This window comes from Phoca vitulina, unplaced genomic scaffold (assembly GCF_004348235.1).
Source record: "Phoca vitulina isolate PV1807 unplaced genomic scaffold, GSC_HSeal_1.0 scaffold2, whole genome shotgun sequence".
In the NCBI taxonomy this organism is placed as follows: Eukaryota; Metazoa; Chordata; class Mammalia; order Carnivora; family Phocidae; genus Phoca; species Phoca vitulina.
In genome coordinates, this window is record NW_022589705.1 from 37,598,576 (window position 1) to 37,624,691 (window position 26,116).

At 35.3% G+C, this 26,116-nt stretch overlaps 1 protein-coding gene across 4 annotated transcripts in view; it reads right to left on the reverse strand.

Moving 5' to 3' along the window:
- NEXN (nexilin F-actin binding protein) overlaps nt 1-26,116 on the reverse strand; it is a 44,627-nt gene that overhangs the window by 4,031 nt on the left and 14,480 nt on the right. The window contains exons 3-12 of one of the 4 annotated variants that reach the window (XM_032425472.1): nt 19,558-19,636; nt 17,954-18,145; nt 17,682-17,760; nt 17,448-17,596; nt 12,613-12,654; nt 11,219-11,413; nt 10,942-11,118; nt 8,991-9,179; nt 4,670-4,867; nt 1,579-1,800 (exon numbers count right to left, since the gene is read on the reverse strand). In XM_032425472.1, coding sequence (XP_032281363.1) covers nt 1,579-1,800; nt 4,670-4,867; nt 8,991-9,179; nt 10,942-11,118; nt 11,219-11,413; nt 12,613-12,654; nt 17,448-17,596; nt 17,682-17,760; nt 17,954-18,145; nt 19,558-19,584 — 1,470 coding nt within the window. In that variant the 5' untranslated portion in view covers nt 19,585-19,636. The remainder of the gene's footprint in view (nt 1-1,578; nt 1,801-4,669; nt 4,868-8,990; nt 9,180-10,941; nt 11,119-11,218; nt 11,414-12,612; nt 12,655-17,447; nt 17,597-17,681; nt 17,761-17,953; nt 18,146-19,557; nt 19,637-26,116) is intronic. The other 3 variants (XM_032425487.1, XM_032425481.1, XM_032425488.1) reach the window with 3 other exon arrangements.

The window sequence follows — 26,116 nt, forward strand, 5'->3', positions numbered from 1 at the left end:
TTGCTTAACCAACTCTGTGCTGGCTGATAGTACTAACAGAAAAGGGTAGGGATGTTACATTTTAACAACTTAAAATACTCCCTTGTCACAAGATTGTCCATCACTCTTCACCCTCCTATGTAATACAGAAAAAATGCAATTTCTTTTACTTCCCACTTCATGATTTCCTTCCTCACCCTTCTTCGCTAATAACTGTCTTTGAGATGAATTTCACCCAACAAAATATATTGATGGTCAAATGGCATACAAGTGTTTGCAGGTAGAGTAAGTGGAAAGACAACTGCAAGAGGCATTGGCTGGAAGGAAGTTGGGGAAATCACTGAGTTGAAGTAGGTGGTTAGTCATCTATTTAGGGTAAGAGTTGGAAACCATGGAAATAAGCGATAATCTAAGTGCAGAGTTTAAACTATTAAAACAACGAGTCTGTAAAACAATTTGGTGATAATGAGGTCACTGGTGGCTTTTGAGGGAGGTTTTAGTAGAGTGGGGTTATAGGTACAGTTAATTCAGGGTTTCTAAAGTACCTTAGGTATAGTTTCTAAACTACTTAGACTTTTAATGGATCTGTCTGGAAGTCTCACCATTTATATTTCACAGTACTAAGAAATTGCTTCAGGATACCACATCCAACTGAAGGAAATTCTGAAACAAGCTCTAAAATAATTGCCTATATAAGAAAAATAGGTGCATGCATGTTTTGCATCAGTTTCTTCATTCTGTCTTCTAACAGTCTCTGAAGGCCTGCCCAATTTCCCACACCTGCTTTATTAGTTGATTATTTGATGAAAATTCATTGCCAGAAGAACATAAGTTAAATACTGTTAAGTATTATAAAATGGCAATTCTGGCAGAAAAAATTCTCCAGATCATATTTAAAGCAATATTCATAATCATGGAACTAGACCTTAGGTTGGAAGGAACATTATGGGTCATCTAGTAATTGCCTTTTTAATATTTGGAGGTACTTCAAATTCATGTCCTCTGAATTCTAATTTAGGCTCTGTCACTGAATTATTGGCATGACTTTGAGCAGATCATTAAGCTTTACTGGCGTCATCCTTAAGTATGAATAATCTCTGGAGTTTACTTTAACCCATATGTACATTGGTTCTAATGATTCAAACTAAAATTTGTGCCATAAATATATTTTTTAAAGATTTTATTTATTGTCAACACAAGCAGGGGGAGCAGCAGGGAGAGAGAAGCAGGCTCCCCACTTGAGCAGGAAGCCTGATGTGGGACTCAATCCCAGGACCCTGGGATCATGACCTGAGCTTAAGGCAGATGCTTAACCAACTGAGCCACCCAGGCGTCCTGTGCCATAAATATTTTTAAATTATTTTTTCCAGAGTGATGTTCACGATAGGCTATTTAATTCTAATAAAAGCCATTTTTGAAACAATGCTAGACTGAGGCAACCTTTTGAAGTCTCTTTAAGATTTTAATGTGCTTTTGCTATTTAGTTCCCGGGTTATTATATATACCTATGGTTAATTGTTAAGTACCATATTTCAAAGTCAATGTTATATTTCTAAGTTCATCATAATTACTATACTGTAACTCTTAAACACAGTATACCTCATGAAAGTTTTCTGCTTCTCGCTCTTTAATTTCGAGGTCAATTGCTCTCCTCCTTGCTCGTTCTTCTTCTATTTTTTTCTGTATTTCTTTTTCAGACAATTGTCCAATCTTTTCAAACTTGCTTTTTAGATTTTTGGCTTGAATAGAGCCACTTCTTTTCAATTTGATTAATTCTTCATATTCCCTACTCAATTCGAAGGTTTCATGTTCTTCCTCTTCCTTCAAAAAAAAATTTTTTTATATATTAAATACTAGAAAATTAGTTTGTACAATAAACCATCCAAAAGGTGTTCATTTCTTACTTGAAGCCAAAAATAAAGCTTAAATAACCTGTTCCCTAAATACAATTACTAAATTTACTGATTAAAAGTAATGCTACAAATTTAAGACTTTAGATAACATCTTATTTAAAATATTTCATTATGGGATATGGCTCAAGACTTCATTTAATATTTCATTATAACCTCCTAAAACTAAAATATGCATATCAAGATTATGGGGCGCCTGGGTGGCTCAGTCGTTAAGCGTCTGCCTTCGGCTCAGGTCATGATCCCAGGGTCCTGGGCCTGAGCCCCGCATTAGGCTCCCTGCTCAGCAGAAGGCTGCTTCTCCTTTTCCCGCTCCCCCTGCTTGTGTTCCCTCTCGCTGTGTGTCTCTCTGTCAAATAAAATCTTTATACAAACTAGGAACCATAGGAAAATCCATGTTTAGGGGAAGATGAACTATAATTGTAAGAACAGTGGGCTGGGAGTCAGATACAAGTTCTAGTTCTGATTTTGATACCGTGTGGCCTTTTGCCTTGTCACTTAGCCCCCTGGACATGATTTTTTTATCTCTATATAGAGCCAGAGTATCCTAAAGTTCCTCCTGTCTTTGTTTTGATGATAGTCTAATAAATATCACTTTTTTTTTTCAAGATTTTATTTATTTGACAGAGACACAGCAAGAGAGGGAATACAAGCAGGGGGAGTGGGAGAGGGAGAAGCAGGCTTCCCACTGAGCAGCGAGCCCTATGTGGGGCTCCATCCCAGGATCCCGGGATCATGACCTGAGCTGAAGGCAGACACCCAACGACTGAGCCACCCAGGCGCTCCTGATTATCACTCTTAATATTCAAGTTAACTGAATGAACTCTTTCTACAATACAGCCTGGCAAAATCCCTACATTTGATACATATCACTTCTAGTCTCAATTTTATATCCTGCCAAGAAAGAGTCCACCAAAATTGGGCTCCAATTCTTTAAACCATTTTATCTTAAATACTTTTTATTCTGGTTTCCCTTGGCTTTTCACAGTTTATTACTAGTTCTTTGTATACTTCTTACACTAAACCCTAATCTCACTATATGAAATGTTAAGAAAAAAATGCAGTTATTCCTGGTATACTTTTCCTGGAGAAGACCTAGAATTCTAGGTGTGGGGAGGGGTTAGTAGGGAAGGGGAATGAAGGTGCAGAGGGGTGGGGTCACAGTGGACGATACAACATGAGGGTTAATTTCTTGGTTCAACCAAAGGGGAAAAAAGAGAACTTACTTATACTACCTTCACTTTTTAGTCTATGTGGGTGAAAACAGACAACTCCTAAAATAACAGAAACCTAACAAATTTGTTATGTACCTCCTATCATTGGTTCCCAAATCATTCTGGTCAAAATTAATGATTGAACTAATATAATTTACAAGTTTTTCTAGGCAATTCATTTTCGTCATCCTTTATAAAATAAATGGTATTACATTTTTAAAATAAGGCTAGACCTTGGAATATTTTCCTACAGTATATTCATGATATTACTACCTATATATTTATATAGTATTTATAGTCTCTCGATTGTCTGGGGCAAGGAAGTAAATATCCCCACAGGTCCATTGCCCCAGCCCATGACAAAAGAGGCAACTTCTACGAGATTGCAACCTCTGCATAGGATCCCATTCGGTTCCTAGATCAGGAGTTGGCAAAAGGTCCCCACCAAGTTGCCTGCCAAACATGCCACATCACTGCCAGTTAGAGTCTGGGACAACAACTACTCGTTTCACCCCAAGTCACCGGGCTGTGTGCTGATCCCTGACCCTGTTCATGTTGCTGCCAAGAGCTACTACCCCCCATCAGAGGCCGAGGGTGACAGTGGAATGCTGGCCCCCTTTTTCTATCTCCCCTCTTCTGCTTACACAACTGACCATCCAGGTGGAGGGTGGCAGCTGTGGGAAAGAACCCTTTAGAAAGGGCCTTGGGGCATCAGGAGATAGGAAAAGAGCTGAGAATGCACCATAGAGAGGCAGGGGACAGGAGATTTGAGCCACGGCTCAAAGTCTAGCACATGCTCCATTGTCCAAGCAGCCTTCACTTAAAACACACAAATTCAAAGATAAGATTACGGTGTTAATTAAATTTTAAGTTTTAAATTTTACTTTAATTAAATTTTTAAATTAAAAATCAAGATGGCAACCTTAGAACATTAAACCTTATGCACAACCTATCTGAGCACAGGGTCCTGTGAGGGCCCTGGTTGCATGCCCATGAAGCTGACCCTGTACAGTCTATATTTATGTAGATATATATATTTATGTATTTATTTAATTCACTTCAATACTAGAGAAATCATACTGAAAATTTATCATGAGAGTTCTATCTTCTAATTTAGTAAAATAAAATGATTCAAAGACTTGCCAAACTGATGTTGTTCTATTGGTATCCATGGTACTCTTGTAATTTTATTTTGACTAATCAGTTTATTCCAAGGAAAATAAATATAAAAAATGGGCATAGTAAGCACTTTAGGAAACAATTCTCCATCATAATATAACCACATAATTGTGAGGTATATAGGAAGAAATATTTACTTAAGGTACTACAGTAGTATGTTAGTCACTTGCAATCATATATGTTTTAACCTAGTAAGAAAGAAGCAGAGTTATAGCAGGCTAGAAAGTGCTCATAACTATGCCAAAACTTGTACCAAGTGCCTCATGGTATGCTGGGTGTCCTTTATGTGAATAATAATACTTAAAAAGTTATCGGAAGATACTACATGTAAAATACTTACATTAATAAATATTTAGAGAATATAAATGGTATTTCTTAAAATCTCACCTCTCCCATTTCTTGTCTCAGTTGTTCAAATTCCTGTTTTTCCATCTCTAGCTTATGCTTCCTTTCCTCCTCTGTTCGTCGTTTTTCTTCTTCCATTTTTTGTTTTAGTAATTCTTCAAAATTAATTTCCAGTTTTCCCGGTGTAAGAGATTCTTGAGAAATTGTTTTATACATCTCTGGGAAGTCATCATCTACTACCTATTCAAAATAATTCTTTCATTACTTTTGCCAAAATTACACAAACTTTTAAAAAAGGAAATTTTTTTTGTAGAAACTGTGATCACTTGAATAGAAAGGTTTCACACTGAACTAAAAATTTGGAGACCTAAATCTCTTCAAAAGTATAAAACAATAAACAAGGGAGAAATTACTAGAAAATATAAGACTAAGGTATTTTGTGGTTACAGAGGAAATGGTGACCATCTGTTTTCTGCTCCAGTGAACACAAAGAAATCCTTTGAATTTGTATTATGAGTAATTTGAATTAGATATTAAGATTTTCTGATACTGAGAACACTTTTAATTGAATTAAAATGAATTTCCATTCTGCTAATTAAAATAGAGTATTTCCATTAAATCATGGTTTTGTCGGAATGAATTAGATAACCCATGATTCTTTCATAATCAGATAAAAATCATTCTTAATGCTGTAATTTTTTTGTACTAATTTATTTACTGTCTGGTTAATTAAATAATAATAATACTTTTATGAGCTGCCATGTAAATTCTAAGCACTTTACATTGATTTATTTAATCCTGTAATCCTATGAAGTAGATATTATTAATATCCTCCATTATAGATGAGAAACTCAGGCACTAACTTTTCCAGAGTGAACACAAATATTAAGTGGCAAAGGTGGGATTCAAACCTTCAAAAACCTAATAAAAACTATAAATAATGATTTAGACTATCTTTTTGCAATTTCATGAATTACATGTCTAACTGCCATTAAGTTGTGACCTTGGGCAAGTTACCCAGCCTCTGTGAGTTTCCCTATCTGTAACAACTTTTCATATAGTTGTCATGACAGTTTGGAAACACTTATAGTGTGTCTGATACCCAATAGTAAGCTCCCAATGGCAGGTTTTTTTTTTTTAAGATTTTATTTATTTATTTGTCAGAGAGAGAGCGAGCATGAGCAGGGAAGAGGGGCAGAGGGAGAAACAGGCTCCCCGCTGAACAGGGAGCCCCATGTGGGACTTGATCCCAGTACCCTGAGATCATGACCCGAGATGAGCCGAAGGCAGTAGCTTAACCAACCAACTGAGCCACCCAGGAGTCCCCCAATGGCAGTTTTATTATTATATTATCATTCCCTGTAATAAAGGCAATCCCTAAATTGCAAATAGAAACTTTGCTTTTAAATCACTGACTTGGAATACATTTTACCATGAAAAGCAATTACCTAATTCTGTTTTTCTATCCCCTGAAAGTAGAAAATAAACCTCTGGCCTGAATTATGACCCTGTGGCTAAAGAAGACATAGGGTAATAAGAAGGCAAAGGGTAATTATTTGTTTTATATATGACAGGCTTTACCAAAGAATAAACTCAACTCAGAAACAATGTTTACATGGTCTTACAATCCAAAGATTACCAAAAATTTTTATTAATATATGAGCTAACTGAGCTATAATACAAAATTAAAATATGGCCCTGGATTAAAAAAAAAAAAAAAACAACATAAATTTTCTCTTTCCTGATACAGAAATACCTCTAGGAAACTAGAGTTTTGGTTTAATGCAGTTTTCCTTCCCTACACTTTTTCTACTAGTGAATCATGGCAGTTTCAGCCTAAAAATCTGCCCCTGGGATTAGATCTGATCTTCACAGCTACTACTTGTCTATCACTTCTGAACCTGCTTATTCTCCCAAAATTAAGTGCCTTCACAATGTTTATGGGGTTTCTGTGTAGAAATCATTTGTGAATCAAGGATTATCTAGTTTTACACACAAGATAGTTTTAAGGAGCACCTGGCTGGCTCAGTCAGTAGAGATGCAACTCTTGATCGTGGGGTTGTCAGTTCAAGCCCCATGTTGGGTAGCATTTACTGAGCAAGTAAATAAGTTAATTATTTTTTAAAAAGATAGTTTTAATATACTCCACAAACATTTATAGGAAATTTGTTATGCTAGAATGCTTTGTGCCATGTGCCTGATGAACAGTCTAAGCCTCATGAGTGAGAACGATAGCTGTAAGCAACAACAATACAACATTAGTGCTACGCCAGGGGAGTACAAAATCCACAAGAATGCACAGAAAGAACATGTCTTTGGAACTTGTGTTCTCAGGAAAGGCTTCCCAGAGGAAATGGAAAATATGAACAGGAGACAGCAGAGCATGGGGAAAGGAAAGAGGGGCATGTTTCATTCAGCATTTATGAAGGCCCAGAGATGGATGAGAGCACAGTATTTTGAAGAAATTGGGAGAAATTTAGTATGTCCAGAACAAAGATGGCAGATTAAGGAAGAATGAAGAAATGAAACTGGAAAAATATACTAGGACAATATTATAAAGAAATAGTTTTAAAAATTTTTTAGATTTAAAAAATTTTTAGATTTTTGCTTAAGGGAAGTGGACAATTCTTAAGCAAAATAGTAACACAAATTTACCTGAAAGAAAGAAAGAGAAGGAGAAGAGAGCAAGAAAGATCACTCTTGTCTTTACAAAGAAGAATGGATTATAGACAAGAAAGCAAATTAAATAGGAGTTGGTTTGAGGCTAGAGATAACTGTGACCTGGGAGGAGATAGGTGACCCAAGGAAGGGATAACAATGGCAGTGGAAATGAGGGAAAAACTGATCGATTTTTAGAGTGATTTAGAAGGTAGAATGAATGAAACTTAGTGAATGACTGGATGTGAGGCATGAATGAGAAGGTGGAAGTCTTTAAGACTCCCAACTTTCTGATTTGAGCATCTGGATGGGTAATGAAGCCAAATAAACACGTGGATATATGTGCCTGAAGCTCCCCCAGACATAGGAAGAAAACCAGGTCATGATATCACTGAAGCCAATTAAAATGTTTCAAGAAGAGGGGGAGCACCTGGATGCCTCGATCAGTAGAGCCTGCAACTCTTGATCTTCGGGCTGTGAGTTCAAGCCTCATGTTGGGCATGGAGCCTACTTTTTATGTTTCAAGAAGGAGATGCAGCATTTATAGGTCAGCTTGCTTGAAAATAGTTTGTGAGATAACTGTATATTTTACAAACATTAAAAAGTGGTATAGGGGGTGTAACTTTGTGATGGAATTAAGTTTGGTAGCAATATCCAGAAGTGATGGGTGAGCATTTTGGAGAATTAAATAATTGTGATTAAATGGCTTTGGTCATTTAATATGTACTGGATGGGATGGAAGGTGAAATGAAAGAAGGAAAGAAAGGAGGGAGGGAAGAAGTGAAGGAGGAAATGTGGGAAGGGAAAGAAGAATGGAGAGAATGGAAGGAAAGGTAGAGTAGGAAACTCTCTGCTTAGATACTTCTGGAAAACATACCTTCCCAGGGAAGGAAGATAATATTCAATCCTTTAAGCCAGGCATAGCAACTTAATCAGAACCTTCTCAACATTACACTGAAGCAAACACCTTTAACTGATACGTGTTAATGCCATAGGAGACTTTAAAGCTTATTTGCTATCCCTACTTTTGAAAGATTCCAGAAATATATCTAAAGTTTAATTATTTTTCTTAACATACTCTATTTTATTTTTTTTTAAATTAAAAAAAAGTTTAAGGTCTATTTGAGAGACAGTGAGTGTGTACCTGAGTACAGGGGGAAGGAGCAGAGGGAGAGAGTCTCAAGCACTCTGTGCTGAGCGTGGAGCCTGACACAGGCTCGATTTCAAGACCCCGAGATCACAACCTGAGCCAAAACCAAGAGTTGAATGCTTAATTGACTGCACCACCCAGGCACCCCAAATTTAAAAAATTTTTATTTTATTTTATTTTTTTTATTTTTTATTTTTTCAAAGATTTTATTTATTTATTTGAGAGAGAGAGACTGAGAGAGAGAGCACATGAGAGGGGGGAGGGTCGGGAGGGTCAGAGGGAGAAGCAGACTCCCTGCTGAGCAGGGAGCCCGATGTGGGACTCGATCCAGGGACTCCAGGATCATGACCTGAGCTGAAGGCAGTCGCTTAACCAACTGAGCCACCCAGGCGCCCTAAAAAATTTTTAAAGTAATCGCTATACCCAACATGGGGCTCAAACTCACAACCCCAAGACTTGCATCCAATACTGACTGAGCCAGTCAGGCACCCCCTCTTAACATACTCTTAAAAAAGCTGAATCCTAATGGCATTCTCCAGTTACATTCTATCTTACCATGCTTCTCCTTGCTTCAGCAAATGCCTTCTTTTCTTCCTCTATTCTCCTCCTGGCTTCTTCTTCTGCTTTCCTTTTTTCACCTTCTCTCCTTTGTCTTTCTATTTCTTCAAAACTGAGTTTGAGTTTACCAGGGCGGTACCCTTTTAAAATTTTTTCTGTGTCTTGGTTTTCCTCCTCTTCATTTACCTAACCAAGAAACAACTCATTACTAAGAACCGAGATTCATCAAGGGCAGGAATGAATTATCAATCAAAAGGCACAGAACTGGCCACCTCACACACAAATATTTTCTTGCCCTTAATATATTTGACCAAATTTCCCTTCCTTTATAATTTCTTATCTGATAAAGTATTCAAATTTGGAGAAATTCCAAATAAAGATGTACTCAAGTTAAATAACAGTTCCCATGAAAGTCAAATTTTTAAATAGATAAATTGAGTGTTTGAAAGAATTTAAGGGGTCATTTAAGAGTTCTAATAAATATTAACTCTCCCAGAACAAAACATAAAATGCGTGTGTGTGTACTTACTATGCTTCAAGTATATCTATAGAGAGTCTCTTTTGTAGTAAAATAAAGTTCTCATTTTGTAATTTTCATGGATATTTTACTATGAACTATGGTACTTTTCCTTATACTAATCAGATAAAAGATTACCTGGAACTATTTTTTATAAAATTCAAATTTTATGATTTTATAATTAAAATTATAATTACATATTTATTGAAATTTATGATTTGATTATTTCTATTTTCACGAAATTGATCACCACTGGTAGCTAAAGTGTGTACATATTATGCAATTATAATTACCCAGAAGTAATAACATTTTCAAATGTCTAGAGAATTTAACTTTTGTAGATACAGTCCTTAGAACATCATTAATGAAAGGTGATCAAGAAATTCTGAAACTTTTAAAAAATTATAGATATTCCATTAAAATTCAAAAAATTTTTACAATGAGATTTGGAATCAGTATTTTCTTATTTCAATTTTATTTTTTATTGATATAGTTATTAATAATAGTTAACATTTTACAGCACTTATTATATGCCAGACATTAACTGCTTTCTGTATTAACTCACGTACAATTTAAGAAGTAGACACAATTATTTTCACCATTTTACAAATAAGAAAACTAAGACATAGAGGGGTTAAATAACTTGTCCCTGGTTACACACTAAATAAACAATAGATATGTGAATCCAGGCAGTGTGGTTCCAGAAACTATGCTCTTAACCACTACACTCCATACCTCTACACACACACACACACACATACACACACACACACACACACACACATCTACATACCTTATATAACAAACTGCATATTCCATAGTAAACTTATTTTGATAAGTTCAAATATTTGAAAAACTGGACTAAAACTAAGTGTACACTTATGTTACACTTGAAAGTGTGCGTGTGCTGTACCCTGTCATTAAATACACTGCAGGCTGAACTAACAAAGAGAAACCAGGTTCATTGACTATTATTTTACATATTTATAATTTATAACATAAAAATGAAAATTAAAGCATATTAGGTAAAATGTCCCATCATAAAGGGAAACTAGAAAATAATACAGATGCGTTTTATATAGGAAATATGTATAGTTTCAAAATCAGACCCTTTTATATAGACAATCTCCTTGAATTTATAGGAATGAGTTTTATTTAAGGCCAGCTTCCTTCCCTAATATTAAGTTTTTTATATATAACATTCATAGGACATATATAAAATATAATTTGTAGGTTATATATCATTATATATTATATATAATATCATTATATATAAATACATATATTATAGGGGCATCTGCTGGCTCACTTGGTAGAGTGTACAACTCCTGGTTCGAGCCCCATGTTGAGTGTAGAGATTACTTAAAAATAAAATCTTTAAATATATATATATATGTTTTAAAATATGTTTTATATATATATTTGTTTTACCATTTGCCGCCTTGCTTCTTCAAAAGCACGCTTCTCTTCTTCTAAACGTTGTCTTGCTTCCTCTTCAGCTTGCCTCCTTCGGTTTTCTTGTCTTTGTCTTTCCAATTCTTCAAAAGTTAGTTTCAGTTTTCCAGGAGAAAGGGATTCTTTTTTTGCCTCGCTTTCTAGTTCATCATCCTAAGAAACATTGTGCAAACACATCTGTTAATCATAAAAGGAAATACTGGTAACTTAACTGCTTCGATTTGTACCTAAAAAAAATAAAAATAAAAATTACCACGACCAATGAAAGACACTTTGCTTCCTTGAGAGATCGCCGTTGTTCTTCATATCTTATTCTTTTATCTTCTTCATATTTGACCCTTTCTTTTTCTTCTCGTTCTTTCTCTAGATCCTCAAAATTCTTCATCTTTCCAGAAGTTTTTTGTGATTTGACAGGTACCACTGTTACAAGCAGTGATTCGTCTCCTTCCTAATTTATAAAATAGAAAATTAGCATATTTCTTGCTAACCAAAATTTAGGTTTCATGGGATTTTGCCTCCATTATTGGTGAGTTTCATTACATTGCCATCAATGTTACGAAGAACAAAAATTTATATATATTTTTTACAGATTTCTATTCAATAGTTGTTTCTCTGAATTCATTGTACATTGAGTTAATTTAACTGAAATCCATTGTTGACAAGGTTCAAGGAGCATCTTCTTTCCTAGAAGGTGGTGTTAATACAGCTGTTTGGATAAAACCGCATGACATCATCTGAATTTAGCTGTCCGTGCACTACTAGTTCCACAGAAGGCGGTGGGCGTGTGAGTGTACTCTAAATCAATTTGATGGTGGGTAGATTCCGTTTAAACACACACAAAAAGTCTCTCCACAGGACTTTTTGCTCCATGCAAGTTTTTAACTACTTAACAAAACTATTATTTAGTGAGGAAAAACAAACAGTATTTCCAAGTTATTTATAAAACACTTATAGAACAATACTCATTGGCATTTGGTCCTAGTAAAATATTCTTAAATTTGTTGTTTTTCAAATTCATTTTAATTAATTCTATTAATCTATTGTTACCTCTGAACTTTTTTCAAAAATAAAGTAAGTTATAATATGTAACGCATGTCCCTAAAATAAAACTGCTTCCAATTTATGTGGCTGTAGTTTTAGGCACACCATCAAATTGACGCTTAACCTTCTCTGTTAGGTAAAAAGGAATTAGCTAAAGTTTTTGTGGTTGTTGAACATTCCTTCATGGTACTAGATACTGTACTTTCTACTAGTATGTGATAATCAAAACAAACTATCAAGAACTCTGAGGAAAGAGGAAGACAAATGATGGGAAAAACCCTGCTTTTAAAAAATGTTAGCTTTCAACAATCTCGACCATTAGTAACAGTTCAAGAAATACACAGTCTTGGCAGAGTATCTCAATCTGAGACTTGTGTCTCTAACCATGAAAGCAAAAACATACTTTTTTTTTCATACTTTTAAGACACTAAGCTAGTGTTTGAAAGTGCAAAAGTATGATCTTGCTTTGCAAAATACTTTTGTCCTTTTTGTTGTTGTTGCTATAATTATAATCAAAATAAAAATGCTTTTCATTTTTTAATTAAAAGATTATTTGTGAACCAGATAATTTTAGGTGATGTTTCATTAAAGGAAATGTCCATTTACCTCTGATGCTGATTCAGTTCCCGTATTGTTTATGTCCTCAATCTATTGAATGAGAATTTCATATCATTACATTACATTGAATTTCTGCTTTCTGCTTTTAAATATACAACTGAAAAGTAATTTAGCTGTGACTTATGGTAAATTTTCAAATTTATAATTTTTGAAATATTTTTATGTTTCTCCAAATTGGCCTATTATGTCCATTTAAGTGGAGATTAAACCTTATATTAGTTTTTGTATTTTGACATCAAAATCAATATCTAGGGAATATATTAAGAAAAGATTAAAATAAAGCCTACCTTTGTAATTCTGGAATTTGAATAATGGACCAAATTCTTATGACCTGCTGTAAGCTTACAAGTAGCAATTATTAATTAAATTAGCAATTTAAACTGAGATACAGAAACATTTCTCCATTCTCGGTCTCTGCCCCAGCCAAAGTAAAACCTATCAGTAGTAATCAAATAATCATGACTATATTTTGCAATACAAATATATGGCAAAAATATAACTGACACAGTAATACAGTGCAGTGCACTAGCTTTCACATGGCTGATTTAGAAGGGACAGGAATTCTGGTTGATATAATTGTTTACTCTCTATTTTGACCACATCTAGGAAAGAAAGGCCCTCATTCAATGGAAGGGGTCTCAACTTGGACATTATTCATAAGAAACACCATTAGGGTAGCTCGAGAGGCAGGCTAATGTATGTAAGAGAAACGGGAAAGAAGCTAGGCAATTTAAATAATGCAATGTTTGAGATCTCAGGAAAAGGAAACATAAGCAGTGGGAAAATGGGAGAAGTTAGAAAGTAAACATTCATATTGTTTATTGTTTTAACATGATTTTTAACATCAGTGAAAGGGTCTGGAAGTAGTTTGTTCCTTATGCAGTCTAAGGGAATTCTGTTGTACCTTGGCTCATAGGAGGAACTGGACTGGCTAAGTCCCTGTTCTTCATCATTTCACTTTCCTTTTCTATATTCTCTGTCACAGGAGAATTAATACATTTTATCAATATACCAAATTTCTTGAAAAATAAATTCTGAATAATTTATTAGAAATAAATCTATTTTACATTTTAATAATTTTATTGTTTTGTTTAGAATTTCTTTTGCACAATTATATATTACACTGATTTGCTATGTAAGTGGTGAAGGTTTTACTAAATGATGTATTGTACTAAGAAAAATTTTAAGCCATAATAAAATAATTACAAAATTATTTCTTTTCAGGGGTACCTGCTGGTTCTGTTGGAAGAGCATGCAACACCTGATCTCAGGGTCATGAGTTCAAGCCCCACACTGGGTGTAGAGATTACTTTAAATAAATAAAACTTAAAAAAAAAGTATTTCCCTTCCAAAGAATGCTAACAATTCCTTGACAAATCAATAAAAAGTTCTAGGAGATATAGTGAGAAGCCAGACACTGAGAGTATAGGAAAGATAAATTCTAAATTTCTTAACTCTAAATTTCTTTTACTTGCTACTAAAACCTCAGATTTTTATTAGCTTATGATAAGATAATAAATTATATTATGGAGTGGCTTTTGTTTTGTTGTTGTATGCTTTCTTCTTTGTTCATTTTAAGCCATTGTCAAAAGTTTAACAGGAGACATAATTTTATTTTCATTGGGTTTCCATAAACAAAGGAAAAAGTGAATTTGTCTGAGTGGCCATGGTGTAAGTATATTCACAGAGAACTGAGACATCCAGTTCTGTTATAGTGTTGGCTCTCAGAAGCTACCACTGAAAAGCTGCTTCCCAACTATTTCTTTTGATTATGAAAAGGAAATTCCTTTTATTCCTTCCCAGAGGAACTTCGTTTTGTCCCCTTTATTTTCAACATCCCAGTCCCCTACCAATAAATTCTTATTTTCTAAGTTGATAGATGTTAACCTTGCCCATCAGAGTATCCTCAAAGACAACCAGATTCTCCCCCAAGTTTTATTGGTCTTTGATTCTAACATCCAGTATACGAAGTATATCCATTTTTAATTCATCGTAAGATGATCTAGAATCTGGTAGTTATCCTCCTGAGTCAGGAATCCCTTCTCAAGCATTCTTGAATATGGACTTGTACAAGTGGGTTTTTCAAATTAACGTTAAGACTTTATTTTTCTTAGTAAACTCCACCCCCAATGTGGGGCTCAAACCGACGACCCCAAAATCAAGTCACATGCTCCACCAGTTGAGCCACCCAGGCGCCCCAACATTAAGACTTTTCTTGATTACCTATGTCATACTTCTTAAATTCAAAGACAGATTCAATTTTATTAGACTTGAGCAGAAAATGTACTTAAATTTTAAAATTGGACTTTCCATATTTGTAAGATAAAATTACTATTAATAGTTTATTTTGCTCTACCTACATATTCTCAAATAATGTAATAAGCCGAAAGTTTCATTAACCAGGACTCTAAGGCACCCTGCCATGTAGTTTCTGGAGTTACTAAAGAAGTGTTTTTTGTTTTTTTTTTTCTTGATACCTTGTCTCCCTCTCTTAGTATCCCATGTCTTCATCATATTTAAACTCACCTCTTCAACACACACATAGTTTTTCTTTGAGAAATCACTGCCTATATATTCAGTTCTTGGTGTTGTAGTGGGTCTTAAAGTCTCATGAGTCTAGTTAGTGCTTTTTGAAAAAGTATATAAGACTCAAAATAAGTAGACTAACCCCATGCACATACCCACTATTTGTTGTCAAATCGTTATATTTTAATTATATATTTTAGTCTGATTTTATTACCCTATTTTATAATTTATATTAAAAATGTAATTACGTATGCTAATATATTTTATATTTACAACATAAAATCTGTAATATTTATTATATTTGTACTCCTGGGTGAAATTTCACTGCAAAATGAATTCTCGGGCACCTAGGTGGCTCAGTCGTTAAAAGTCGGCCTTCGGCTCAGGTCATGATCCCAGGATCCTGGGATTGAGCCCCGCATCGGGCTCCCTGCTCAGCCAGGAGCCTGCGTCTCCCTCTCCCACTCGCCCTGTTTGTGTTCCCTCTCTAGCTCTCTAGTGTCTCTCTCTCTGTGTCAAATAAATAAATAAAATCTTTAAAAAAAAAATGAATTATCATCTTGGATGACTGGAGAAGGCAGAGATAAAGTACCTGTCATCCTTTCTTTAGATAAAGAGGTACAAAGTGATAAAATATAAGAAATTCCAATTCTTTTCTATAATTCATCTGGCATATGTCATAAGTGGCTATTTGTGCCACAGAAAGTAGTTATTTGCAAAATCTGGGTAAATTTCTTTGACATTTAAGTATGGCATATGCTTTGCCTTCTTTGTTATTTTTCTTTTCAGAAAGGTAGGAAACTGGAAGGAGCGTAGCAAGTAGATTTATGGCACTTAAAGAGTAGGCAAAAAAGAGCCAAGTACAATTTCACAATAAAAATGGTTTTATACTATGAAGACTATGTTAATTTGTTAATAATGAGAGATGGAGGAGAAGCTAAAATGGCTTCATGACATTTTATCTATAGGTACTAAATAAAATCTTTAAAAAATAAATAAATAAAATATTTTACTTATTTGAGAGAGAGAGAGAGAGCACAAGCAGGGGGAGTGGCAGGCAGAGGGAGAAGCAGGCTCCCCACAGAGCAGGAAGCCAGATGGGGGGGCTTAATCCCAGGACCCCGGGATCATGACCCAAGCTGAAGGCAGACATTTAACTGACTAAGCCACCCGAGCACCCCCAGATTCTTGGGTATTTTAAAAATGCTTACCAACCTCTTACTTCTTATCCTTTAAGCTAAAATATATAAAAATTCTAAATCCATTAAAGAGACTATATAAAATCATAGTAACAATTTTTTTCTCCCTTCTAATTTGTCCCCTGTAGCTATGGGCATCAGTAATGGCTATCTGAAGCAAACAGCTGTCACATATTTCTCCCCTCTCCTACCACCAACTTAAAAAACAAAAAAAGCTGGGATGCCTGGGTGGCTCAGTCGTTAAGCGTCTGCCTTCTGCTTAGGTCATGATCCCAGGGTCCTGGGATTGAGCCCCACATCGGGCTCCTTGCTCCGCGGAGAGCCTGCTTCTCCCTCTGCCCTGCAGCTCCCCCAGCTTATGCGCTCTCTCTCTCTGACAGATAAATAAAATCTTAAAACAAAAAACAAAAAAGTTAATAAGCTAGCTGATAATAACATTATTAAATGTGATTTGTTTCAAATTCTTGAGTGGGAAGGTATCCTAATTATGCCTTAATGTGTAATAATAACCAATAAGTACTTATTGATTACTATTGAAAGACCAGCACATTGTGGATAGTTTATGTGAAACTGCCCTTATGTCTTTGTAAAAACCTCTAACATGTCAGGAAAAACAAGAAATATGGTCCATGTAAGGAATATGGACTGAATGACAAGATGGTACATAACAAAAGTTATCTCAGCATTCAACCTTAAAATAAGGACATTCTGCCCTTATCCTTCTGGCATTTGATAATAAATATTTGTACTTAAGATCTTGTTTTCAGGGGCGCCTGGGTGGCTCAGTTGGTTAAGCGACTGCCTTCGGCTCAGGTCATGATCCTGGAGTCCCGGGATCGAGCCCCACGTCGGGCTCCCTGCTCAGCAGGGAGTCTGCTTCTCCCTCTGACCTCCCCTCTCTCATGTGCTCTCTCTCTCTCTCATTCTCTTTCAAATAAATAAATAAATAAATCTTTAAAAAAAAAAGTTCTTGTTTTCAAGTTAGCTGCTATTTAATAAGCTAATGTTATATTAAAATATTTTAATTAGGCAATGTACTAATTAGTTTTACTCTGTACAGTTTCTGAGGCAAATACCAATTTAATATTTAGTGTATACCTGCTCAGCCCTTTTTGCTAATTCACGTTCTATCTTCCTCTTCTCTAACATATCCTGCTCAATTCTGCGTCTTCGTTCCTCCTCCGTCCTCTTTCTTTGTTCCTCTTGTCTTTGTTTCTCCATTTCAGCAAATCTACCTTTAACAGTTCCTAAGAACATATGAAACATGTTTGATATTTTGCTACATTTTCCTTTTTGCAATTTCATTTACGATTTCCCTCTCAAGTTTCTTACCTGTTAGCTTTGGGACATAAGCCTTTTCTACTTTCGAAGATACCTCTTCCTCATCATCAGAAGCAAGCATTTCTTTAATCTAAATGGTTAAATAAATTAATATGAACATGTCCAAAATTTAGACTAAATTATATACAGAGCTTGAAATTAACTTATAAATACAGAAAATTATTTTAATTATAGTTAATATAAAATATGATTAATGTGAATAATATGTAAATTAAAAGATGAAAATATGAATTTTGCACAAGAATAAAATAAAATAAAATAACCTCCTGCTTTCTCCTGTTCCATTCTCTCTCTCTAATATATTGTTCTTTTCTTCTTTGTTTTTCATCTCTAGATCTCCTTTGATTTCTTTCTTCCCTGGCTCTCTGCATGGCTTCAAACTTATCCTTTACATCACCCTTGCCAAGTTTTGGCACATAGGTTTTTGGGACAGGTTTAGATGAAGAAAGCACAATCTTCGTTAGAAGAAAATAAAGAGAAGAAAGTTAAAAAAAATAAGATAGAAGAAATCAAGTAAAGATAGATCAGAATAAGCAATATAAGAAATACTTATTGAAACAGAAAATAGAAACGAGTTTGAAACATTTGTACAATCATAATCTGATTATTTTCTAAAGTCTAAGTATGAAAAATGAAATTTAGAAAATATGAATAAAAACTTATTAATATAAAGAAGTTCCATTTTGTAGGTGTGTTCCCCTGAAACTGAAGGCTAGTAAAATATAAAAATTGAATACTGGATTCTAATTTAAAACAATATATTTTCCTACACCATTATTAAAAATTCAGATTTGACATTTCTTACTTAAAAGATACCAGGACTAATTACAATAAATTAGGTGAAAATGAAAACAAGGCAAAAGTTTAGGCTTTCAAGTTTAAAGTCTACTTCATATATCCATGCTCTTGCTTGTTTCCCTATCAAATATGAATAAAACTGAAGGGCAGTCCTTTATTCCCATGTATGGCCGAGATGCGCCGGGGTCTTCACATACAAGTGGTGATTTAGAGGTTGACTGCTACCCAACCCATCCAGAACTTCTGTACACCAACATTAAAAATGTGTAAAAAGGCTGTATCATTCCAAGTAGGCTGGCCTCTAAGACAGCAAAAGAGCTTCCCAGGAAAGGAGGAATCTAGTAAAAGACTGGAGAAAAGATTTCCCTCCACTCTAAAACCAGGAGAGCCAACTATTTTCATCATTTCGAAAATTAAGCTGATCGCTAAAAAATTTCAGTAAATAAAACGTCGGTGCCTCAGAACATCAAACCCTTTTCTCCTAGTGATAATGGCAAATTACTTATTAATCTGTGGCATACCCAGCCTCTCTTTTATTATCATCTTATGGTGTCATTGGCCATTTAAGGTTTTTTAAACTTCATAATTTTGGGATGTCAGCAACTGAACTCTTCTTACTACAACTCCCAGTATCTACAGCCAAGAGCCAGAAAAAGGCGAAGAGAAGTTTTGCTGCAGCTGCTGGAAGAAGTAGCTGAGAAGGAGCCTCACCTGAGAGTGAATTATTGCTTTCTCCTAAAGATATACATCAAATCTGGTTTTTTAAATACTAAAAAAAATAACTTCTAAGACTTATCAAGGTATTAAAATTCTATTCAAGGTGCTAGCCATCACATCCACTTCACCATCATTCACAAATTTAGTAATTATGCTGCCAAGATTAGAATCCAAATGAAAATACTGGGCCCAAGAACAGCCTGTGAATTCTAGCTTTTACATTTTCTATCCTGACACTAGGTCATTACCAACTATGACCTTTCCACCAAGCAGCTCTACCATTTCTGCAGCTCTATAGGGGGAATCCTACATTTCCCCCATTTTTTTTTTTTTTTTAACGTTGGAGACTTACCTCAGCCTTTTGGGAAATATCATTCATGTTTGCTGTATGTGTTATCAGGGTGATTTTGGAGTTTTGTATATTTTTGCACCTGAAAAAATAGATTAGTATTGAGTAACAATTTTTAATGACTTAATTCTTAATATGCTATGTATTTTTGTAAACAGAAACAGCATGTTAATTACTCCTCAAAAAATACTGACACAATCCAGGCAAGTAATAAACTGGGATAACCTTCAGCTCCTTTTCCCAAGATTCAGGGTATAGAAGGGACAAGGCACACGGTATTAAGAGATCCTTATAGGGGCATCTGGGTGGCTCAGTTGGTTGAGTGTCCAACTCTTGATTTCAGCTCAGGATCGTGAGATCAAGTCTTGCAACAGGCTCCATGCTCAGCATAGAGTCTGCTTGAGTTTCCCTCTCTCTGCCCTTCCCCTTGCTCATGTGCACACTCACTCTCTCTCTCAAATAAATAAATAAATCTTAAAAAAAAAAAAAATCCTTATAAATTTGTGGTCCAGAATAGCATGGTCAATGTATCAAGAGCCCTTGCAAAGAATTTTTATTCTGGGGCACCTGGGTGGCTCAGTCGTTAAGCGTCTGCCTTCGGCTCAGGTCATGATCTCCAGGGTCCTGGGATCGAGGCCGCATCAGGCTCCCTGCTCCGCGGGAAGCCTGCTCCTCCCTCTCCCACTCCCCCTGCCTGTATTCCCTCTCTGGCTTTGTCTCTCTGTCAAATAAATAAATAAAATCTTTTTTAAAAAAAAAAGAATTTTTATTCTGCAGTTACTGGGTATATTATCCTATAAGTATCAACCAGCTCAAGGTAGTTGATGGTGTTATTTAGATCTTCTGTGTCTTTACTAATTTTTGTGTGTGTGTGTGGCCTAGCTCTTCTAACAGTCTTCAACTATGTGGAATTGGCTATTTTTTCCTTTAATTCTGTTATTTTTTTCATGTAATTTCAAGCTCTTTTAAGCACATGTGCATTATGATATCTTCTTTTTGAATTGACTCCATCAGTATGAAATTTCCTTTTGATCTCATTGTCTTGAACTTATCTGATATTAAAATAGCCACACCAACTTTCTTAAGTTTAGTCTGCATGATGTATATAATTTTCTAGCCATTTACTTTATATTGGTCCATATAACTGGACCTTGCTTTTTTGAAAAATCAATTCTGATATCTTTTAATTGCAGTATTTAGTCCATTAACATTTAATGTAATTATTTATATGAATGGACTTAAGTCTACCATTTTACTATTCTTGTTTGCCTCTTTTTTTCTTCCTCTATTACTCTTTCCCTACCTACTTCTGAATTGAGTAATTTTCAGAATTTTATCCATTGGCTTAAAAAATTTTAACAGCTTTACTAACTGACATACAATAAACTACACTTTTAAAAAGTGCACAATTTGGGGCCCTGGGTGGCTCAGATGGTTAAGCGTCTGCCTTCAGCTCGGGTCATGATCCCCGGGTCCTGGGATCGAGCCCCATGTCTGGCTCCTGGTTTGGCGGGGAGCCTGCTTCTCCCTCGCCCTCTGCCTCTCCCCTGCTCATGCTCTCACTCTCTGTATCTCTCTGTCTCAAATGAATCAAGAGAATATATGCATTACCCACAAAAGTTTTCTCAGACCCCTTAACTCCCTCCATTTCTTGCTTTTCCCACCCCTATCCCCAGGCAGGTACACTTTTGGTCACTGCAGATTAAATTTTCTATAAATGGAATCAGATTGTATGTACTCTTTTGTCAGGCTTCTTTACCCAGCGTAATTGTTTTTGAGATTCATCCATGTTGTTACATGTATCAATAGTTCATTCCTTTTTAGTACTGAATATTATTCCATTGTATGAATATACTACAATTTGTTAACCATTCATCTGTTGATGGATATTTGGGTTGTTTACAGTTACTATTACACATAAAGTTACTATGAATATTCATGTACAAGTTTTTGTGTGAACATATGCTTTTTTATTTCTCAAGTAAGTAAAGTATAATGGCTAGGCCTTATGGTAGATGTATGTTTAACTTCTTTCTTTTTTTTAAGATTTTATTTATTTATTTGACAAAAAGAGAGACAGCGAGAGAGGGAACACAAGCAGGGGGAGAGGGAGAGGGAGAAGCAGGCTTCCCGCTGAGCAGGGAGCCCAATGCGGGGCTTGATCCAAGGACCCTGAGATCATGACCTGAGCCAAAATCAAGAGTGGGATGTTTAACCAAGTCAGCTACCCAGGTGCCCAATTAGTGAACTTTATGAGCCTTGAAAAAGTTAGTGTAACTCTGACTTTGTTCTTTTTTAAACTTGTTTTGACTATTCTGAGTCGTTTGAATTCACATATAAATTTTAGAATCAGGTCATCAATTTCTGTAAAAATGCCTGCTGAGATTTTGACTGGGACTGCATTGAATCTGTAATGACATCTTGAGTCTCTTTTTTTTTTAAAGATTTTATTTACTTATTTGACAGAGAGATAGCAAGAGGAGGAACACAAGCAGGGGGAGTGGGAGAGGGAGAGGTATCCTTTTAACATACTGATAAATTCAATTTGATAAAACTTTGTTAAGTTTTGCATCCATGTTTATGGGAGATATTGGTCTGTAGTTTTATTTTTTTTGTAACATCTGCTTTTGTTAACAGAGTAATACTGCTCTCATAGAATGAGTTGGGAAGTATTTCTTCTTTAATTTTCTGTAAGACTTCCCTCATGTACAACTGATATCATTTTTTCCTTAAATGTTTGCAAGAACTTTCCAGTGAAGCCATTTGGGGCTAAAGTTTTCTCTCTGGAAGAAGACAGTATGATGGAGGTGGATGGGACATGATTCCATGTAATTATTAAGAAAATCCTAACTTTTGTTGTTCAGTGAGCTGGTGGATGATTATTACATTATTAACAATACTTTCCTAATAAAAGCAGGCCATGCGTGACTGTGTGTCATTACTAAGGTTTATGAGTAATCTAATTCTGTGTGCCTGAGATAAAAATAACAAATAGCTCGAGTCCTGAGCTATTACCTGAGTCACTCAATCATATCTAGAGTTACCTATTAGAGATTTCTTCTTGTATAACCAATAAAATTTACCCTTCATTCTCATAGCTTCTCAAACCTTAGAATTATTTCTGGTTCATTCTTCTTTTAGATCTCCTAAATTATGATAGATTGTCAAGATTTGTGAATGTTTCTTTCAAATTTGTTCATATATATTACTTCACTATTTTCATTGCCTCCATAATAACATAGGTGAGGCTTTATCACCTCACACTTTGATTACAATTTGATAATCACACCTAAATCCAAATTTCAATTCTGTGCTTCCTAGTTAGGATTAGATAACATGTGAAAAATTCTAGAATAATACCTAACATTAGTAGGTACCCATAATTTTGATTAATTTCATTATTCATGGTCTCCCTCACTACCTTTTTTATCCTCTTCAGTAAAAAACTACATTTCCCTGCCAGTGAGCACACATTAATATATTATTTGTGTAATCTAAAAGAATAATACCAAAGGGTAAGAGGAAATTTTGAGTAATCTCACATAGGATTATAAGGGTTGATAAACTTAGCTAAATTAACTGGCCAGAGGGAACTTCAGGGAATTTTTTTTTTTTTTGTGGTGAAATGAAAGAAAATTGTGTGGTTTGGTGATGGTGAAAAATTAGCCTGTCAAGAACAGTCCTGGAGAATAAATGAATCAGCTACCTTCATTTAATTTTTTAAAAATCTTCAAATTATATCTTGACTTATTTATAGATTCAGAATAAAGTAAGTTTAATTTTTAAATTCAGTATGAGTAAAACCAGTTAAAATAGTCTTTTAAATATCATTTCAGTATTCTGAGCTCTGAAAGTCTGTGAAAATTTGAATAGTACTAATTTTAACTTTTTTTAATAAAATATGAGCAAGTGATTCTTTGCTGAGTTTGCTCTGTTCTGCATTTTGATGATAAAAAAGTTGTAGCAAAATAAGTTTACTGGCTTTTTGTCTTACAGACTTGTCTTTTAAGGTGTAGATTACAAACCAGTAGGAATTCCTATCTCTTAAATAGTTTTATGTAGAGAAAAAAAATTTCAAGATCAAGCAGGCAAATATCTATATGCTTCCTTTATATTTTTTATTATTTTTAAAGATTTTATTTAGAGGGAGAGGGACAAGAAGACTCCATACTGAGCGCAGAGCCCGATGCAGGGGTCCATCCCACAACCCTGAGATCATGACTGGAGCCAAAATCAAGAGTCAGAGGCTCAACCAACTGAGCCACCCAGGCTCCCCAGGATTCCTTTATAATTTTTAAAAGGTGTGACTCTGCCTGGTAGAAACAGCATTATATTCCAGTCGCTAACCCAGTTGTCTTTCTGTGCTAAAGTTAAAGGTATGAATTTGACTACGTTTGGATCATTAACTTCACAAGAAAGAATTCTATTCCACAGTCCTTATCAAAACTATCTCACTAATACATCCTTTGATCACACATGAATAAAATGATAATAATCCAAGCTAACATTTATGGAGCCTTTACTGTGTGCCAGGTAATGTGCCAAGTGTTTAACAAGCATTATTTCATCCACTCCCCTCAATAACCCTTCCAGGTAAAAATTATTATCCACCCTCTCTCAAAATTTCCAAGCCCAGTAATTTTAAAATTCTTAAGTGGTTGGGCGCCTGGGTGGCTCAGTCGGTTAAGCGACTGCCTTCAGCTCAGGTCATGCTCCCAGGGTCCTGGGATCGAGCCCCACATCGGGCTCCCCCTGCTCAGTGGGGAGTCTGCTTCTTCCTCTCCCTCTGCCTGCCACTCCCCCTGCTTGTGCTCTCTCTCTCTCTGTCAAATAAATAAATAAAATCTTTAAAAAAAAAAAAAAAATTCTTAAGTGGTTCCAGGGCACCTGGGTGGCTCAGTCGGTTAAGCTCAGGTCATGATCCTAGGGTCCTGGGATCAAGTTCTACATCAGGCTCCCTGCTCAGTAGGGAGCCTGCTTCTCCCTCTGCCTCTCTCCCAGCTTGTGTTCCCTCTCTCGCTCACTCTCTCACAAAATAAATAAAATCTTTAAAAAATAAATAAAATAAAATTCTTAAAATATTAAGACGAGAATAATATATTTGAGTTTATCTAATAGGTTTGAACAATCTGTAAATTGTCACAGATGGGACAGCTGAGACTTAGAAAGTTAAGTAACTCGCCCAGGACCACACAACTAATGAGTGGTGGACACAGGATAAAAACAGGCAGTCTGACTACAGGGTCTGCAGTCTTACCCACTGCATTATGCTGATGCCAAAAAAATAGTACAACTAGTGTGTCTGGTGGAGGGAGGGGAATACCAACCAGCTTAGAAGGCTTAACCTACTAGTATAGTCAAATTATTTGAAAACCATAATTCTGAGCAGCAGAAATATACTGGAAGCTCAAAAGACATGACTGATAGTATTCTCTACATTTAATGAATTTGTAGTCTTGAGCTGGCAACTGGCAGTAGAACATGGTGCTGGTATTTTGCCCCATGTGAGCACAGTTTTTATTTAAGTAAGTTTATTTACTCTTAAATTGATATGTGCTAGCAGTTATTCTCTTAGAATTACTTGGAGTTAAGGAGACCCCAGAGTTAAGTTATTAAATGATTCTCAAGTACTGAATGAAAAGCAGTTAACTCGGCTTTTTTACAATTTACAACAAAGGAGGCAGGATTATACAAGAGGGAAAAGACAGTCTTTTCAATAAATGGTGTTGAGAAAACTGGACAGCTACATGCAAAAGAATGAAACTTGTCTTTCTTACACCATACACAAAAATAAACTCAAACTGGATTAAAGACCTAAATGTGAGACCTGAAACCATGAGATTCCTGGAAGAAAACACAAGCAGTAATCTCTTGGAAATCGCCCCTAGCAACATATTTATGGATCGGTCTCCTCAAGCAAGGGAAACCAAAGCAAAAATAAACTATTGGGACTACACCAAAACAACAAAGGAAACACAGCAAAGGAAACATCAACCAACAAAAAGGGAACCTGCTCTATGGGAGAAGATATTTGCAAATGATATATCCAATAAGGGGTTAATATCCAAAATATATATAGAAGTTATACAATTCAACATAAAAAAAAATCCGATTGAAAGATAGGCAGAGGACCCAAATAGACATTTTTTCAAAGATGTTCAGAGGGTCAACAGACTATGAAAAGATGCTCAACATCACTAATCATCAGGAAAATGCAAATCAAAACCACAGTGATATAACCTCACACCTGTCAGAATGACTAAGTATCAAAAAGATAAGAAATAAGTGTTGGCGAGGATATGGAGAAAATGGAACCCTAAGGCACTGTTAGTGGGAATGCAAACCGGTGCCACTGTGAAAAATGGTATGGAGATTCCAGTGCTTGTCACTCTAATTGTCATATCTCATTCAAAAAGATAAATGCACCCCTATTTTTACTGCAGCATTATTTACAATAGCCAAGATATGAAAGCAACCCAATGTCCATCAATGGGTGGATGGATAAAGAAAATGTGAAGTCACACACACACACACACACACACACACACACACACACACGAAT